This window comes from Erpetoichthys calabaricus, chromosome 1, assembly GCF_900747795.2.
Source record: "Erpetoichthys calabaricus chromosome 1, fErpCal1.3, whole genome shotgun sequence".
Classification (NCBI taxonomy): Eukaryota; Metazoa; Chordata; class Cladistia; order Polypteriformes; family Polypteridae; genus Erpetoichthys; species Erpetoichthys calabaricus.
Genome location: NC_041394.2, coordinates 347,827,450 through 347,848,057, shown reverse-complemented (window position 1 = coordinate 347,848,057; position 20,608 = coordinate 347,827,450). Strand labels below are relative to the sequence as shown.

The 20,608-nt window shown below is 40.5% G+C and overlaps 3 protein-coding genes across 5 annotated transcripts in view; 1 reads left to right on the top strand and 2 right to left on the bottom strand.

Moving 5' to 3' along the window:
- Positions 1 to 20,608, bottom strand: part of LOC114668454 (zinc finger protein 883-like) — a 492,666-nt gene that overhangs the window by 117,623 nt on the left and 354,435 nt on the right. The window lies entirely within an intron of this gene.
- LOC114668248 (zinc finger protein 345-like) overlaps positions 1 to 20,608 on the bottom strand; it is a 394,673-nt gene that overhangs the window by 19,672 nt on the left and 354,393 nt on the right. For both annotated transcript variants that reach the window (XM_028823925.2, XM_051925344.1), the window contains exon 4: positions 13,429 to 13,889. In XM_028823925.2, the coding sequence (XP_028679758.2) occupies positions 13,429 to 13,889 (461 nt within the window). The remainder of the gene's footprint in view (positions 1 to 13,428; positions 13,890 to 20,608) is intronic.
- LOC114669347 (zinc finger protein OZF-like) overlaps positions 1 to 20,608 on the top strand; it is a 314,266-nt gene that overhangs the window by 61,502 nt on the left and 232,156 nt on the right. The window lies entirely within an intron of this gene.

The following is a 20,608-nucleotide window of genomic DNA, read 5'->3' as shown; positions in this document are numbered from 1 at the left end:
AAGGTAGCAACGTGAAGATAATCTTTCAGCATTTTTAGACGAGCGTCCGTATCGTCTAGGTGTGCAAACAGTCCCCCTGCTCAATCCCCCTATGTCAGGATCAGAGAAAGTAAGCGGAAGTGAGAGAGAGAGAGAAAAGTAAGTTGGGTAGCTTCTCAGCCATCTGCCAATAGCGTCCCATGTATGAAATCAACTGGGCAAACCAACTGAGGAAGCATGTACCAGAAATTAAAGACCCATTGTCTGCAGAAATCCGCGAACCAGCAAAAAATCTGCGATATATATTTAAATATGCTTACATATAAAATCCGCGACAGAGTGAAGCCGCGAAAGGCGAAGCGCGATATAGCGAGGGATCACTGTATATATATATATATATATATATATATATATATATATATATATATATATATATATATATATATATATATATATATGGAAGAGAAGGTCTGTGATACGGTTTGCATATTTGCAGTTGGAGATCCACGAAGGGAGAAAAAACGAATCACGTATTATATAATAGTTTTATTCCTGAGCTTTCAACCCCTATCAGGGGTCTTCATCAGAGGATAATGCTTAGACTTACAAGAATCAAAGGCAATATATAGCAACACATTCAGTATGGGGGGGGGGAAATGGGGGGGTGGGTGGCGGTAACTAAGTCAGTATGATCAAGGGGGGGGGGGGTTGTATAGTTTAATCATTGTTTATATGTCCTTCTTAAGTTGGCATATGCTGGGTTTATGTCCAAGTGTCTGTTGGTGGCGTTTTCATCTGATAGCCATATATATATATAGACGTGGATCTACTGACTTAGTTGCCTCAAATCAATGACAACCTTTTGTAGGGTCTTTCCCTGAGACTTATTAATTGTCATTGCGAAGCAGAGCCTTACTGGAAATTGGAGGCGTTTGAACTGAAATGTGAGATCAGAGGGTATAACAGGGATGCGAGGAATAAAAACTCTCTCCCCTGAGCCACCGCCAGTAAAAATAGTTGCCTCAATTAGGTTCTTTTGCAGGCATGTGACATGAAGTCTCGTGCCGTTACAAAGATTCGGTGGCTGTAAGTTTCTCAGTAACATTATTGGTGCCCCAACGTTCAAAATTAGATTATGCTCAGCAGTGCCTGGAGGATTCAGAGTGTGGACCGAGCTGCAGGCTATGGACGTACATATGTACGTAAGTAGGATTCAGTTAGCGTTGGGAACCCGCGTACCAAATTTCTTGAAGATGGGCCCATTAAGTAACAAAGACCGATGGAAAGTTCAATATGGCAGCCAACAGTGGTGTCATACCACCGAAATAAGTATGTACATCGGTTTTGTTTAGCGCAGGGAAGCCGCCTACCAAATTTCGTGAAGATGGGGCCATAAATAAGAAAGTTTAACATGGCAGACGTTGTCAACCGTTAGGACCGTTATGTGTAGTATTTCGAAATGCAACCTGCTTAACTTTTGTAAGTAAGCTGTAAGGAATGAGCCTGCCAAATTTCAGCCTTCTACCTACACGGGAAGTTGGAGAGTTAGTGATGAGTGAGTCAGTGAGGGCTTTGCCTTTTATTAGTATAGATGTATATGTGTATGTATACTGTATATATGTGTGTGTGTGTACGTTTCTAATATGCTTAATTTCACAATGTTTGTGGGTATACAATATTTTTTGTTGTTCCATTGTCTGTGCAGAATGTTAGACTGAATAATATTGTTAAGTTTGTAGACGTTTTTGTTTTTGGCCGCAAGAATAGCTTGTTTACTCAGCCAATCGTGATTCTTAGAATTGGTTTGAATATTGGAAAATACTTTTCAACCAATTCTTCTTTTGACGTCACTAAATTGCAGAAGCTATGAGGCAATGAAATTCGTCCCGAGGTCAGATCAACCGGCACATTTCCGTTCCCAATTTCCAGATTTCTCCAACCCAGTTATTGACAGTTCGCATTATTTGATCGTAAATGTCTTTTTGCTGAAGCGTTAGCTTAGGAATATTTGATTGTACATACGACAAAAGATCACCCGTGTTGTAATTTTGTTCACGACACAATTCTACATCAAAACGAAGCAGCAGCTGATCAATTCGGTGATGGCATTCCCAATTGATTGAGAACTTTGTTCGCAATTTCTAAGCACAAACCTTCAATCATTATCAACGCTTAGTTGTAGATTTCTGCTGTGAAATCCATGTTTATATTTGAATTTTACTTACGTATTGGATGGAAAATACCTTCAGCCATGTGCGATTTATATTTCTCCCATAACTGTGTTGGAGATGAAGGAGAGCAGGCGGTCAATATGATTGCAAACAATGCACGAATTTGATTTGGATGTGACGTGTTGCACGCGTCATTAATGTATACATCCCAGTGTCAGTCGTTCTCCAATAAATTCAGAGCTTGACATGTACTTTGGAAAGTGGCATGTGTAACGCTGTTGACAATTCTCAATTGCTGGAAAGACGTTGGACCGGGCATACTTACCAACAGCATGTGAACAAAGAAGCATTCATCTTGATTGGGATGCAAGGTGTACAGTCTGCCTATCGTAGTTTCTTTGAATATGCCAGGTTGTCCGTTGACTCGCTCTCCTCGTTTGCGTTGCTCAAATGATTTTCTACTCGCATTCCATGTGTAATACGTAGGCACTTCCGAATACAGCAGTGTTTTCGCAAACACGTCATTTTGACATAACGTAAAGAAAGCAGTTAACGTTGTAGCCGGTGGATTAAGGGCTATTTGTTGCACATTTGCAGCTGTGAAATAAACGCGTTGTCCATTTTCTAGATGTACTGCTAAGTGAACAACATCTGGACTTCGTTCATGTATGGGAAATGAAAGAATTCGCCATACAGCTTCATTGCTGCTTATGTATCTTCCAGCCTAATACTGTGCGATTTCATCTATATGTATGACCGCATTCCTATCACTTCTTTCTGGTTGCACGCCAAAAACTGCCATGTCACTGCCTTTATTCACGTACTTACAAATGTATTTGATCGAAACATTGAAATAGAATCGTAAAATATTTAGTATAGCGTGTGTTGCTTTTACATCCAACAGATGGCGCTGTGTTTTCAAAAAAAGCATGTTTTTACCTGTCACAGGTGTGACATCTATATAATATGTATATAAAGACACGCGCGTATTCGAATGCAACGTTGTGTCAAAATTTCAAAGCAATCGGTAAAGAACTTTCAGAGAGTTAAGGTTTTGAACAAACGAACATTTACATTTTTATTTATATATACATATGGTTTTGGCAGCCAAGCGCTTTTTTCCAACCTAGAAGACGTCTCTTGAGATCCGTTTAATCGCCTCGTTGATTGCATGTCTTCCAAGGTAGTTTCAATACTCATTTCCTGCACCGACTCATCTCCCCTTTTATGAGTGACTGTGTTACTGGCCGTACTTCGTACAGGTCTTTGAACGCACTGAATACTTGTAACTGGTGTCGCCCGTCGGCTACTTTCGACAGGGAATGGAAGCAATTGTCGAGTAACAAAAATTATTTGTGATTTCACATTGAAGAAATAGTAAAAACTTGATCACTTGGGTCAATACCTAAAGAAATACACACAGCAAATGCAATTGAGAATACACCAGAATCTGTATGATTTAATTGTTGCTGTGCGTATTCATAGACTATGGGAGGTTTGTAAGGAAACAAAGCATGAAGGAAACGAAGCTGCTCTTCGGTGAGATTGAATTTTTTATCAGCGTTTAAACTGTCATAGACATGAATTACTGCACCATCATAATAGGTACACACCCAGTGAGTCACTTGTTCAGTAGCTGCAGAAGGTAATATTTGAATATGTTTTGCATTTTGTGGAATGGGCATTATAGGTATGTCTGGAGGCCACAATAGCAAAACCTGTTGAGGTTGGAAAATTGTATGCGCAGCTAAAATTTCGTTGAATTTGCTCATGTGATCTGTTGATAAATAATCATTATTTACCAACTCATTCATTGCAAAATTTGACAGTGGTAAGATCACTCCTTCCATGACACTAAACACAAACACTAAGTAGACACTAACACTAAAAACGGCAACACCGCCGGGAAGAACACTAAATGAGATAAAGTAAAAGTCTACTAAACTTCTTTATTATAACTGCTTTATTGTAGCAGGTGAGGGGACGCTGGCGCACGCTTGTTGTTGCCGCTCCTCCCTGTTAACAACACTTTTCGCAAAATTCCCTTAATTCTGCATTTTCTTACGCTTGTTTTATTTCATTTATTGTACGTATAGTTCGTGGATACAGCTGACTCGAATTGCATGGATTTGGCTTAATATTTACATATTTTATGGACTCCACTTTACTGGGAACAGCTGAGTCTGTGGATCACAGGACGAGACCTACGAACATTTCTTTGTACCTGGCGATCTAGCACCTCGGGATGATCCGTCTCCGTGATTATATTCGCTATGCTGATCTGCTCCTGTTTCATCTTACAGTACCCTACGACCGGGAACTGATCTGATGTTCATACTAACCTGGCTTATGGCTCTGGGACGATTACGCCTGACATTACCAAGCGTTACTGTTTATGGCTGTGTATTGGAACATCCAAATCCTGCTTCCTCCTCCTGCTGCTGTGCTTTCTGCTGCTTGCTATCGCCGCTCACCTACGCTACCACACCCGCCTGTCCTACCGGCTCCGTTGTGCTGTGCTGCTTCTACACTGCTATCAGCTAAGTATCACTCATTATTTTAGCGCTTTGAGTACTGAGAAAAGCGCTATATAAATGTAATGAATTATTATTATTTATTATTAAACACTAAAGTACAAAAACGAAGTAGAAAGTAACACTAAACCGCAACACCGCCGGGAACACTGGCACACCGCCTCTACTAAACACTAAGAAACACTAAGTAGAAACACTAAAGGAAAAAATACTATTCAGTAAGCACCACGTCTATCCATCCATCCATTTTCCAACCCGCTGAATCCAAACACAGGGTCACGGGGTTCTGCTGGAGCCAATCCCAGCCAACACAGGGCGCAAGGCAGGGAACCAATCCCGGGCAGGGCGCCAACCCACCGCAGGCACCGCGTCTACGAAACAGTAAATCAGTAAAGGAGAAAGGACGGCAAGACCGCGTCAGCTGCGGAGCTCAGCTCGGAGCGAAATGAAGTGAATGAAATGAGGTGAATGGGAAGGGAGATGATCACGTGACTCCAACACCCGCCTTAACGCTTCGTCCCTCCACAAACACACAGTCACACGGATCCCAACTCTCCTTTATATATATAGAAGATATATAATGATATCTTCCAAATAATGCACAGAGTACACAACACATGTTTCACCCTGATTGGGGATCATCACGTGTACGCACTTTTACTTCCCCTTGTGGGGATCAAACCTCCGATGTCAGCGCCCAAGGCAAAGTCTCAGATGTTCACTTACTTGACAGGGTGAAGATCAGAGTATTACATGAATAGGTCTGATCACAGTCTGATATCTGGATGGTCATCTATCAGGTAGCGCTTGAGGTAGGTCGGCAAGTCGGCAAACATCTGCCACGCCCACTCAAGACATGAGATACAGATTGGACAAAATAATAGAAAGAGAAAACACCTCCCAAATATCAGCTTGTGATCAGACCTATGCATATATATATATATATATATATATATATATATATATATATATACACACACACACACACATATACAGTGCATCCGGAAAGTATTCACAGCGCATCACTTTTTCCACATTTTGTTATGTTACAGCCTTATTCCAAAATGGATTAAATTCATTTTTTTCCTCAGAATTCTATACACAACACCCCATAATGACAACGTGAAAAAAGTTTACTTGAGATTTTTGCAAATTTATTAAAAATAAAAAAACTGAGAAAGCACATGTACATAAAGTATTCACAGCCTTTGCCATGAAGCTCAAAATTGAGCTCAGGTGCATCCTGTTTCTCCTGATCATCCTTGAGATGTTTCTGCAGCTTATTTGGAGTCCACCTGTGGTAAATTCAATTGACTGGACATGATTTGGAAAGGCACACACCTGTCTATATAAGGTCCCACAGTTGACAGTTCATGTCAGAGCACAAACCAAGCATGAAAGCAAAGGAATTGTCTGTAGACCTCCTAGACAGGATTGTCTCGAGGCACAAATCTGGGGAAGGTTACAGAAAAATTTCTGCTGCTTTGAAGGTCCCAATGAACACAGTGGCCTCCATCATCTGTAAGTGGAAGAAGTTCGAAACCACCAGGACTCTTCCTAGAGCTGGCCGGCCATCTAAACTGAGTGATCGGGGGAGAAGGGTCTTAGTCAGGGAGATGACCAAGAACCTGATGGTCACTCTGTCAGAGCTCCAGAGGTCCTCTGTGGAGAGAGGAGAACCTTCCAGAAGGACAATCATCTCTGCAGCAATCCACGAATCAGGCCTGTATGGTAGAGTGGCCAGACGGAAGCCATTCCTTAGTAAAAGGCACATGGCAGCTCGCCTGGAGTTTGCCAAAAGGCACCTGAAGGACTCTCAGACCATGAGAAAGAAAATTCTCTGGTCTGATGAGGCAAAAATTGAACTCTTTGGCGTGAATGCCAGGCGTCACGTTTGGAGGAAACCAGGCACCGCTCATCACCTGGCCAATACCATCCCTACAGTGAAGCATGGTGGTGGCAGCATCATGCTGTGGGGATGTTTTTCAGCGGCAGGGACTGGGAGACTAGTCAGGATAAAGAGAAAGATGACTGCAGCAATGTACAGAGACATCCTGGATGAAAACCTGCTCCAGAGCGCTCTTGACCTCAGACTGGGGCGACGGTTCATCTTTCAGCAGGACAACGACCCTAAGCACACAGCCAAGATATCAAAGGAGTGGCTTCAGGACAACTCTGTGAATGTCCTTGAGTTGCCCAGCCAGAGCCCAGACTTGAATCCGATTGAACATCTCTGGAGAAATCTTAAAATGGCTGTGCACCGACGCTTCCCATCCAACCTGACGGAGCTTGAGAGGTGCTGCAAAGAGGAATGGGCGAAACTGGCCAAGGATAGGTGTGCCAAGCTTGTGGCATCATATTCAAAAAGACTTGTGGCTGTAATTGCTGCCAAAGGTGCATCGACAAAGTATTAAGGAAAGGCTGTGAATACTTATGTACATGGGATTTCTCAGTTTTTTTATTTTTAATAAATTTGCAAAAACCTCAAGTAAACTTTTTTGATGTTGTCATTATGGGGTGTTGTGTGTAGAATTCTGAGGAAAAAAATGAATTTAATCCATTTAGGATGCACTGTAAATGTGTGTTGGGTGATAAAACCATGTCTACCTGTCTGTATCTGGGTTGCTTCCCACAATGGCATCCCAAATGGGACTCTCTGCCTGTTATAAGGCGGGGACACATCACTAAAAATAATTTTGTGGGCAGTCCGGCGCAGCAGGTAAGCCCACACACGCGCAGCAGGAGCGGCACACTCACAATCCCGTGGGAGTGATTCACCCCATGGACCGCCACCGGTCCACAGAAGGGCCGTTTCCCCTTGGTGCGGAAGGACGACAAATGGGCATTGCTGGAGTTCAGCAGGTTCCTACTAGCGCGCTGTGGCTGAGGATGTCTGGGACGGCATTGTGTCTAGGAAGGCCATGCCGAGGCAGGCACCTCGGACAAACAAGACCCGGGAGGTAAGTGCCCTGTCCAACGATGGTCGGCCCTGCGGGGTCGGATTTATGTTCTGTGTTGCAGGCTGGGACTGCCCAGATCTGCATTGTTGGCAGACACATGCTGAATTACGGGGCTTCCTCAGCGCGGCGGCAGCAGGAGGAGCTGCAGAGAAGGAGTCGCTGCAGCTCGATAGACCGCGGCATCTGCGAGGCTGCCCGGAGGCACGTCACCGCAACGGGAGGAGGGGAGACAAGATGGCCACAGACCAGAAGTCGGTCATTGGGGCCTGAACCCTGCAGGATTTTCCATGAATTGTCTGCAAGAGATTGAGCAAGACAGTCAGTGCACCCTGCCACCCCCAGGTCTGGCATGGTATTACTTTCATTTAGGCCCTTCAGCTGTCTCCAAATCGCATGTGTGTGACAATATACTTACAGTTAGGTCCATAAATATTTGGACAGAGACAACTGCAAGCACCACACCTCAAATCAACTCCAGGCCTTTTATCTACTTAATTGATAATGACATAATGATGGACTTGCCCATGAAATAGCCTTTGAGTCAATTGTCCAATTATTTTTGAGCCCCTGAAATAAAGGGATTGTGTTAAAAAAATACTTTAGTTCCCTCACATTTTTATGTAATCTTTTTGTTCAACCCACTGAATTAAAGCTGAAAGTCTGCACTTCAACTGCATCTGAGTTGTTTCATTTAAAATTCATTGTGGTAACGTACAGAACAAAAATTAGAAAAAAGTTGTCCCTGTCCAAAAATTTATGGACCTAACTGTATATAGCAGTGGCCCTAACACTGGCACTTGTAGGACACGCCTCTTACAACCACTCAGTTCTGATAGGGTTTCTTGCACCATAACCCTCTACTTCCTGTGTTTAGCCAATTCTGCACCCACTAGGGGGCTCCGCCCCCTGCTCGCTTCGCTTGCCAACCCCTGGTGTTGGGGCATGACAAAGAGTGAGATGTATGAATTAGATATAGAATAGTGTGCAGGTTTGGATGATGCCTATATAAATACAAAATAGAGTGTTTGGCATAGAGTAATGTTTTATTGGAATATTTCTCTGTATACAACATTAGTAGTAAAGATGGTGTGAGATGAACGTCGAACACATGAGAAGGCAAAATAAAGTTGTCCATGTCCAAAAACGGGTTCAGAGAGGTAGATGCCAACCTTGTCCATGGTTTGTCCTTGTGATTTGTTGATGGTCATGGCAAATGCAGGTTTAATGGGGAACTGTCGGTGTTTCAATGTAAAAGGTAATTCTAGGTCAGAACTCGTAAGGTCAATTCCAAGAATGAGAACAGTATTGTTAGCATGTGAATCTGAAAGAACTGTTGCTTGAATAACATCGTGTGTTATGGTGTTGACGACTAAACGTGTGCCATTGCATAAACCCTGTTTAGTGTTAAGGTTTCTTAATAGCATGATTATTGTTCCGTTTTTAAGGGTAAGGTTGTGTTGTGGTCATCCGGCCGGGTTAATAGTGTTCAAATATTCTAATGGGAAATTCAGATGTTCATTGTCGTCATCAGAGTCAACTTTGTCAGAGCTTAGAAAGAGCCGTGTCTCTGCAGGAAGTAATGAAATGACCTGGTTATTAATGTGATTAACATTAATATTTTTTGGACATAATATAGTGCGTTGTGTTAACCACATATGCGAAAGCAGTATGGGCCATTGCCTTTTGGTGGCCTGACATGTACTCCGGTAGATGCAAAAGCAAATGAACTATTGTAGGATCTAATGCAGTTCATAAAGTTTCTACTTTCAGGCACATCCTTAGTTAGAAGCTTCTGTAGATATTCAGGATATGAATGTAAAGGAGGCAGTCTAATCTGACCCTTTTGACAACAACGTGTAAATTCATTATTTGTATTGCCAGTTGTTTCTTCTGTGAAGTTAAGTGAATGACAATGATTGCAAATGACATTCATTAATCCCAATGAATTTTCCTCAATAGTGGACTCATTATTGAAAGCGTTGTCAGCCAACTGGCGTAAGCGTTTAGCAGACGTCTGGTGTTGATGTCTGCGACGGGCAGGTTTTGCTTGTGGTGTTTGAGTGCCGCGTTGTTGTATATCCATTATTTGTGACGCGCTATTTTTGATTTTTAATTGATCCGCCTCCGCTTTGCGCAAAGTCCGTTTCACTCTACGTCGTGCATTGTTTGTATCGTGCCTTGTCCGTTTTTGTATGTCGGTCAGTTGAGCTTTCTGCTTTTTGAGTCCTGCTTGCTTGTTTTCTGGCCGGTCATATGCGCGTTGCTTTGCTCCCTTTTTTGTATGTCTGAGACGCAAGCTCTTTCTTTTGAAATCGTACTTGTTTTGATGCAGCACTTTGAGATGCGCGCTGTATGCATCTACGTTCAATGTGTCTGTTCATTTGGGCACGTCTCTGTAACGGGGTTACTTGAGCTTTGCGTTTTTTGATCCGAGACATTTTTTCTCACGTATTTTCCGAAGCGCGTTGTATGCGCCGCCGTGTATTTTTTTGGTTTCATTCGTGTTCGTGTGTTTGGTCCCGTTATCCGATCCGAATCATTTTGTACCCGTGACCGTGTATGCATGACTTGTTTGTTCCTCAGCGTGCGAAATATGTATAAGTAATAAGGAGGATCGCACTCACTGTTAATATGGAGCCTTTTCTCCAGTTGAACGGTTAATAGTGCTTTATTTTAAGGAGATCCACCTATGCTGCCTAGTGTGAAGGTTTTGAGATGACGTATGTTTAATATGGACGTTTCCTTTAGATATGTGGCTTTGGGTGTCACTTCTTATTGATTGGGGGGGGGGGGGGGGGGTGAGGATTGTTGTTGAGCGAGCGTCTTCTTTCGTTTTGTGTTCCAGGGGCTTGTTGAATCCCCCTCTTTGTGTGTGTCCCGTCCGTTGCTTGTAGGGTGTGTGGGGTGGTTTTGTGTTCTTTTTTTTTGTGTTCCAGGGGCTTGTTAAATCCCCCTCTTGGTGTGTATCCCGTCCGCCCTTTCTTGCGCCTGCGCAGTACGTCTTTTTGCAGCTACGGCCCATGGCCGGATGTGCCTGCGTCCATCATCCGGTTTAGCATTCTCGGTTAGTAATATGGATCTGCACACCACACCCTGAACTTTCACTTCTTTTAGTTTAAGTGGCACCTTATCAGTTACTTTCTGAAAGTCCAGATAAATATCATATGTTCCACTTTGATCATATCCTTTGGTTGGTTCTTCACAGAATTCCAGCACATTAGTAAAACTCAACCTCCCTCATCTGAATCCATGCTAACTGTTTAGTAAAAATCTTGCCATGTGTCGCTCAATCTTTTCCTTAATAATTCCTATTATTCATTTTCCTGTAATGCGTGTTAAGCTTACTGACCTGTTCATACTTCAATTTTCCCAAGCACCCTTTTTATATAATGGGATTACATCATCCAGTTCAAAGAAATTGTCCGAGTGTGCAGTGACTACCTAAAAATATTCATCAAAGTTTAATATATATATTTAATAACCTCCGTTGGCATTTGAGGATAAATAGCATCTGTTACTGGAGATCTGTTTCATTTCAACCAATTTATTCTCGGCAGCACTTCTCTCTCTACAATTTCCAAATCCCTCAGTACCTCCTTAGTAGTCCCTGTTACAACTGAAAGGTTATCCACTTTTTCAGACATAAAATTTTCAGAAAGTGGAAAGTTTGCAGCATTTCATATTTCACTATCTGTGTATTGTAATTCCCCTTTATTGTTCATGCGGCACTTCACTTCCTCCTTAACTGTTCTTTTACTCCTAAAATACTGAAAGAATGTCTTTGGGTGCAATATTTCTCTTTAATTGTCTTTTAGAGACCCTCACATGTTTCCTAATAGTTGCTCACAAATGCACTACTGTTAGCATTGGGGTTTTTCATCTTAAATTAATTATTCAGATATTCTTTTTTTGTTCCTTTGCAGCTTCTTTCTACCTCCTTATTTTCCGATTGCAGAGATTTTCTTAATTACTTTGAATCCATTCTGCATCATATGTAAAATGTTTAACTTCTTTCTGCTAAGAAACTGCAGTTACTCTTGCCTGTGTATTGCTATCACACTGACTTGCTGGCAACTACAAAAGCTTTCTCCACTCTCTGCCCCACAAACCCAAAGATTGGAGTAAGACTGGAGTAACACCTGCTGTTGTGTGAATCACAAAACAAAAAAAACAAAAAAAAAAACACAGTTGTAAATAGAAAAAACGTTAAAAATTATTAAAACTGCTTCACTGCTCCTTAATAGCTACCAAAAAAACCAAAGTGTTTAGGAGCAAAAGTTATATTTAATGCACACTCACACAGAAGTAGCACAGACTAGCAGAGAACACAAAGCCTTTCTCGCTTTATGATACAAGAATGATGTCAGCATGTCAGTCTGTTATTTCTCCAATCCAGCGCTTCAATGTGTAATCCAAAAGTTTGACGTTTCATCTCGATACTTCTTTAAGTATGTCAAACGAACGTTAGAAGAACTGCAGAGATGTGTAAAGTTGGCAAACGTGATAAAAGAATTTTGGAAGACCTGGTTGGCCGTCAATGCATAGAAACCCATACTGTGTACAAAAAAAGTAGGAAACTCACTACTGGAATGGGCAACCCACAAAGATCACAGCATGAAAGCAGAGGTGAATAGGAACACAAACAGGCAGAGCAAAGGGCCAGCGGAAATCTCCGGGACTTGAGAACATCTCTGTCCATGTGGAGAAAAGCGTAAGAATGTTGTCTACAAAAGGACAACACTAAGGAAATCAATGCAATCTAGCATACCCATCACTGCACATCTTAAAACTTGTAAAAGAACATCTTGATGTTCCAGAACAGACAATGTTATGTGAATGAATGAGACAATAGTTGAACTCTTTGGTCAAAACATGCAACACCATGTTTGGAGGTAAAACAAATACTAAATCATCAAGGTGAAGGGAGCATCATGGTTTGGCCTGCATGTTTCTTCATGGCCTGGAAAACTAGACATGATCAACGGTCACTGAATTGAAAATATTATCAAGAAATCTGACAGAAAAATATCAGGATAGTAGGAGCTTAACAAAAGTTGAGTGATGAAACAGGACAATGAGCCCAAACACAGGTAGAAATCCAGAACAGAAAGAGTTAAACATACGGTAACTGGTGTTCTGGAATGGCCAATAAGAGACATGCGATGCTGTGGCCTGACTTAAAGAGAACTCATCAGAAAAGACCTCACAGGGATGAAGGAACTGAAAGGTTTGGATGAAGGAATTGGTTAAAATTCATTGCTGATCAGTAGCTACAAAAAATTTTGTGGAGGTCATTACTGTTAAAGAAGGGTCAACCAGTCTGTAAAGATAGCAGGGTCACGGAGTGGACTGTGAATGTTTAAATGATGTGTTCAGGACTGACAAGAAGTTTCAATTGTTTGTGAGATATTACAGTAGTTTAGGACAACTGTGGTCGTCTGTAATTGGAGCTTAGTTGAAGATCGGACCACATTATTAACAGGAATTAATATGGATTCCAAGGAAATTCCAGCGGAATCACTACCTTTGTCTTGCTCTTGGACATTTGTGTAGCACTCTTCATTGAGGACATGCTGAGGACTTTTGCATAAAGTCACTATAATGGAAGAATAGCAAATTGCTAAACCTTACATGACAAAAGATGAAATCTCAAACTACATTTAAACACACAATTAAAAAAGTATTTTCACTCCATTTCTAAGTTTCTCATAAAAATCACAAGACCCAATCTTTCAAGTTCATAAACTCCACTCTAAAACTTACACATTTTTATTTTGCACTTACTTTTTCTAGATTTCTTTGTAGCTGGTCGCTTATTTTTCTGAGTCCTAACAGATGTAGGTTCCTCATCTCTCTTTGGTTCAGACTCTAATGATTCAGTCTTCACATTGATAGAAGGCTCTGGAGATGAACATTGTCTGCTTTGAGAAGAGTCTAACCCTGTCACCACTCCATCTTGACACCCATCATGAAGGTTTTCTTCTTTTACACTGTCCAGATTTGTATGGTTATGTGACTCAATACTGGCAGATGTCTCTTCAGGTTCTTCTTTACTGCCCACTGACTGCAGTTCACTGTTCTCCTCCTTGATGCTCAGACTTTCCTGTTTAAGGTAGATGGACTCCCACTGACGGTCCTCCTCCTTAATATTTACAGTTTTCTCCATGATATTTGCGTCCACATCACAGGTCTCCTGTTTCACATTCATTGAGGTGTTCCAGTAAATAGCTGATTTTTCTTTTTCTCTATAAAAAGAACAGGAATCAACTTCACTTAAACTTCATCACTTAGATCTAAAGACACTTGAATATCATTTTAGAACAAGCTTTATGTTATGGTTTATGCAAAGTTAGACAGTTCATAGCATGCTGACAGTAACTCATTGCTTTTCATTTCAGATTATCAGATGTGAAACAATCTTGGGAGTTGAGTGAAGGTCCTGAAACAGGGGCTGAAACAAGAAGACCATCTTACACAATTGTGGGTCAGCAGTATTCACTACTTGAATTAAACATACAGTGCTACTGGGTTTCCAAAATTGTCTAATCTGTTTACGTTGACAAAGATTTATACAAGTAGGGACACAGGACTGTGTTAAGAAATAGAAAAGTCAGGAGGGAGAAGATGAAAGAGGAACTTAACTTTGCTGAAATGCACAGCTGCAATAGTAGAAGACAAGCAAGTGAAATAAGGGGTTTGTTAGCTTAGGCTGACAGGTGTAACTGATGGTGAGTAACTTCGATTTTTGTCCGTAGGTTTGACAAATCTTTTCAATTCATTAAAAGCCACCAGTCCCCTCTTTACCCACCGAATCAATCATAACTTTTGATTGTGCTATCAGATTTAATAAAACTCCCTTGTTCTCATTAATTGTTTTCAAGTGCATTGTTCTGTTAAACTTTGACCAACCGTTCTCCAGTAGTAAATAGCTGATTGATCTAACTTAAGCTACTTAACTGCACCACCATAATAGAGATGGATGTGTGTCGTGTTAAAAGGAAAAAGTGTTTTAACTCTATAAGAAAGTGAAGAGTGGGCTCTTTTCAGTTAGGAGGCCGCGTTCCTTCAGTGTGGGAAGTGACATAATTCAGATCTTCTATCACATTGTGATGACCAGTGTGATTTTCTACATTGCGGTGTGCTCAGCTGTGTACAACACGTCAAGAGAGGCCGACTGAATAAACAGGCTAATTAAAAAGGGTAAGATCAGCTATGGGATGCACCCTGGACCCCCTGGAGTTCGTAGCTGAGGAGAGAATTAAACCAAAACTGAGTGCCATTATGAACAATGCTACACATCCTCTCTCAGACACACTAAAATGGAATTCTTTCAAATCACTCCTCATAAGTGTGTCAAGAAACACTACGGGGGCTCCTTTATAGCAAAAGCGATACGTCTGCATAATACCTCTCGCTGATTGTGACAGCCAATTCAGAACGTTCCTTTCTTTTTATTTTTCTTGCTTCATAGTCATTCTGGTGTGTGTTCAGACCAAAGTGTTTATGTATGTTTATTTACTTATTTATCTACCTATATTTTATTTTTTTAAAGAACTTCAGTAAAAAGCGAAAATTCCCCCTTATGACAAATAAAGTTCTGCCAATTCTATTCTATCTATTGCTGGACACTGGATTTGCTTAATCTGTTTGAGATGGTGGTGGTTTTTAAATTGATTTTATGATCTTGGGTTTACTTTGTTTTGGGGGGTAGATCTTGCTGAATGAGATTAAAAGCTGGTGCTGTGATTGTCTCATTGAACACAAGAGGTAAATCCTAGCCCTACTTAATAATTAATCCACAAATCGATTATCGAATAGCGATATGCTTTTTTAGGTTATGCTTAACAGTGGCTGTTGTTGGCCTCTGCTTCCTCAGATTGTAATTATTTATTGACTTAATGTATTTACCAGCTTCCTGCTTGTCAGTTGAAGATGGCATTTGGAGTTGTAAATCAATCTGCACCACCTTCTCTATAATCTTTGTCACATGAGCTTGGACTTCAGGAATACATGGTGAGTAATGAAAATGTAGAGAAGGAGGTACAGGCGACGGTGTGACTGGATGATGTGAAGTAGAAAATGGACTCGAAAACGCGAAGTGAACTGGAGACACACACACTGATGATTGAATTGGAAAGACATGTGGGCAACCACAGGGGGATTCACTCGAGTAAAGTTCGGCGGTGGGCTGGAGGTCGCGCTGCTCGCCCCTCACTTAAGTTGTAACTCTGAGTTGAGCGAATGAGAACTTACACATCCATAAAATGGTATCTCCAAACCCCAAGCACTTATCTTTGTTTGTCTCTCAGTTTTCAAATTCTTAATGTGAATACTTTTCAGTGAAACATCATACTCTCAAATGACCTTACAGTTTTTATATAACTTAATTTGAATCTATGAATCAAATTACACTCATCGCCATACTTTAATCATTGTTGTAATGTTAATTTACCCATTCCTAGAGATTTAAAATATTGAACTTGATTTTATATGCCACGCACCCTAATATTACACGCTCTACAGTCTCTAGCTGATTACGTGATCTACACACTCCAGACTGGTGCTGCCTTGTTTTGAATTGTGTATAATTTAACCTAATATTCCCAATCCTGATGCGTGTTAATATCATTTCTTCTCTTCTTGTTCTGCCCCCTTTTCCTATGGATCCAACTCTGGTTTCTGCTCTGTACATATGCCTTCCCTTACTGTCAGTGTTCCACATAATTTGCCACATCTCATCGATTTTCAGTCGCATCAGACAGTTAACTTCCGATTTACTAAATGTTATTGATTTAGAATTAATAGGATGTTTAGTTGCTTTTATTGACAAATCATCAACAATTTTGTTTCCTTTTACTCCTTTATGTGCTGGGACCCATAAAAAAACTAGCATATCAACTTAAATGCTCTAACTGATATAATATTTGAACTACTGTGGCAGATTATTTTGAATTCGCTCTGCTGCAGCAAAAAATTCAAAGATGTCCACCCGGAGCACATGAGAGAGGCTGAGAGACACGGCACAGATCAGTCACCGGCACACAGACACACACGGGACACTCCAAGGTGAGCGCTGTTAGTATTCAGTGATCCAAACTCTGTAGTTGAAATACTGTACTGTGTATGTAAAGTGTAATGTGAATAAAAGTATGTGCTGCACAACTAAATACGGCTGTCAATCAACATGAAACAGCGCCTGGACATCTCTTTACATGCCTTGTGGTGAAAAGAGAACCCGGCGAGTTTTACAGAGGTTGACATTAAAGGTCCACTTGAGTGCTAAAGAGCAGTGCAGATTAACACATCTGGACCTGCTTTCAGAAAAGCCTCTGACTTTGTCAGTAACATCCCTCCCTCGTGAACAAGGTCAGAATAGGCGATCAGTAAAAGTAATCTTAGTCACAGCACAGTATAACAACAAAACATTTCCTTACATAAAAATGATGGTTCTGCGGTCTCTACCATTCCTAACTAATCTTCCTGTTACAGGAGCACAATTCCAGTCACAAACACATTTACACTGTACCCCCACCCCCCATTAATCAATGAAATAACACATTCAAAGTGATTACTTTAATATTTAATAATTCAAACCCCTCAACCTGCCATCATTAGCCATAGCAACAACTGAAATTGTTAATCAAACGTTTTGTTTTGTTATTCATGTGAAACAAAAGGCGTTTACTTTTGATAAATCTTTAGAAATCAATGAAAAGAGGCAAGGGGGGGGGGGGGGTATTTATGAGAAGAGAGCATTATGGTGAGAGAGGAGTCGTGACCCGTAATACAAAAGCTCTTCTTTGCAGTATAGTGCATTCTACCAGTAAGCATTTATAAGATAATTTAGCTTTGTTTTTCTTGACCCTAAGTATTATCAGGCACAATCATTTAAAATGTATCGATGACCTAGAAACATTCATTTCACCTGACATTTCCGTCATGCACAGTTCAAATGAAGCTCGATGAATAAAGATTTGAAACGTCAAGTGGACAAACACAGTGGAAATTAGTTCCTCGTGGTTTGAAGCACTGAGCAGACATGTGCAGTTCAAAGGATTCTTTATGAAGCCGCGATCCATTCAAAGCCATATAGCGCCGTACAGTACTTTGTTACAAGTCTACAAAACATTTGCTATTTAACCCTCTAGTGATATTTTGTAATTTGTATTGACATTACACCCTTCAGTTGATGAAGTTCAGTGATGGACTGAAATAACGATTCAAGTAGTTGCTGGCATTTAATTTTTGTTATTGGCTTGCAGTAATTTAGTTTGTCTGATACTTTAGGTCAAAGATGTATTATTTTATTTTACATTATATATCTATAATAATAAAAGGCAAAGCCCTCACTGACTGACTCACTCACTCACTGACTCACTCATCACTAATTCTCCAACTTCCCCGTGTAGGTGGAAGGCTGAAATTTGGCAGGCTCATTCCTTACAGCTTACTTACAAAAAGTTAGGCAGGTTTCATTTCGAAATTCAAAGTGTAATGGTCATAACTGGAACATATTTTTTGTCCATACACTGTAATGGAGGAGGCGGAGTCACGTATCGCGTCATCACGCCTCCTACGTAATCACGTGAACTAAAAACAAGGAAGACATTTACAGCACGAGTCACACGCGGGAACGAAGGTAAATGACGTTAATTTTTCACTGTCTTTTAATACTGTGTAAGCATACATATTAACACATGTGCAATTAAACGTGTGCATTTACGGGGTGATTTCTCAGGCTTAAAAGCTCACCTTTTATCAAACGCGGGAAGAAAGGTAACTGACGTTGTTCACTGTCTTTTAATACTGTGTAACCATACATATTAACACATGTCCAATTAAACGTGTGCATTTATGGGGTGATTTCTCAGGCTTAAAAGCTCGCCTTTTACTAAAAAGGTAAATGCAAAACTATTTTCAATCAGTTTATTGAAACGCTCCCATTAAGGATTGCAGTAACATATTCGCGAGATAAAAGAACGAAGTGGGGGGAAATGGAGGAACAGCCGCAAACAGCGAAGAGCAAAAAATTAATTAAACAATTGAGAACGGAGCGAGTTAAGCATACAAGCATGTTCATAAGGGAAACAAAGCACGGTGTAAAACGTAAGTTTCAATTAAGTTTATAGAAACGCTCCCGCTGCGGATTGCAATAACATATTCGCGAGATAAAAGTTTAATGAGAAGACATGAGGTATAAACGAACCACACGCCGTGGCGCAACGTTAGGGGCAACAGTTTCAACCAATCAGTTTATTGAAACGCTCCCGTTAAGGATTGCAATAACATATTCACGAGATAAAAGAACGAAGTAGGGGGAAATGGAGGAACAGCCGCAAACAGCGAAGAGCAAAAAATTAATTAAACAATTGAGAACGGAGCGAGTTAAGCATACAAGCATGTTCATAAGGGAAACAAAGCACGGTGTAAAACGTAAGTTTCAATTAACTTTATAGAAACGCTCCCGCTGCGGATTGCAATAACATATTCGCGAGATAAAAGTTTAATGAGAAGACACGAGGTATAAACTAACCACACGCCGTGGCGCAACGTTAGGGGAAACAGTTTCAACCATTCTATGATCTGCTTCTCGCAACTGAAAGACGGCACATGGCGGATGTTAGCCGATTTGCTGACCGCAACGTTAGGGGCTTCAACTATGGCGCTGACGCCACATCTCAGTGCCAACACTTTGCAGACTGTACTTAAAAGACACGCCCTCCTCACTGGACAGTTAAAAACACCAATCAAACTAACGATGACATCAAGTATTACCCAATCCAAAGTAGGAAAGGAGGCATCTTCATAAAATGCGTGTGGGATGATTTGCATGAGACGCTGCTTTAAAAAAAAAAATGATAAAAAAAAAACGGGATAAATCCCGTCCAGTATTGATTCAAAATGGGACGCGCAATTTCATTCTCAAACGCGGCACGATTCCGTATTTTAAAGGACGGGTGGCAACCCTACAGTGCCAGGTAACCACCCATACAATCAGATTGTGATTCAGACTAGGAATGCAATGAATGTAATTACCCCGATCTACATACAAGGCGAAAGTCTTGCAACATGCAAGATGATGGTTTGGGATAAGTACACCATACAACATAAAAGAGCTTATGAAGCCTTGAACCGAAAAAAGCAAGATCTCAGAGATCGTAAAAAAAAAAATAGGAGGTAATATCGTTTTACTCGCTGTAGATTTTAGTCAAACATTACCAGTTATTCCACGAGGGAGACCAGCAGATGAACTCAACGCGTGTTTAAAATCCATGCTTCTCCCACGCTCGGTTATATGTCGCGTGTTCTCGGGTAGGTGCACCAAAAAATGTATACATTTAAGCATGTAATGGGCAAACAAAAAATGAGGTATACCCGAAGGCACTGCAGTAGTACTTCATGTAACTTTACTTCTTAAATGTTAATGTTTTACTGTTTAATAATTTATACGCTTCTTATATGTTGTTCAAATTCTTTTATCAAAATAACACTGACAGCGCAATGCACGATAACATGGAGTGAATACACCATACGCATCCGCCCACGGCTGCCCTGCTGTGCGCAGATAGAGTTGATTCTACAATAAAATAAAATAAAGAGAAAAAGAGTAAAACAATCATCACCCATAAAGCGTGTGTGTGTGTATATATGTGTATATATATATATGTTGATATGTGGATGTGTATATATATATATATATATATATATATATATATATATATATATATATATATATATATGTAGATATATATATATATATGTGTATATGTATATGTATATATATGTTTATATGTGTGTGTGTGTATTTTATATATATATAAAACACAGCAACACTCATAACAATGACAACACAATTACATTGACAATCATGTTACGTTATTTTTAAAATGTTTCCTTTTTTTTTCATTCCCTCTTTAACACACTACTTCTCCACTGCGAAGCGCGGGTATTTTGTTAGTTATAT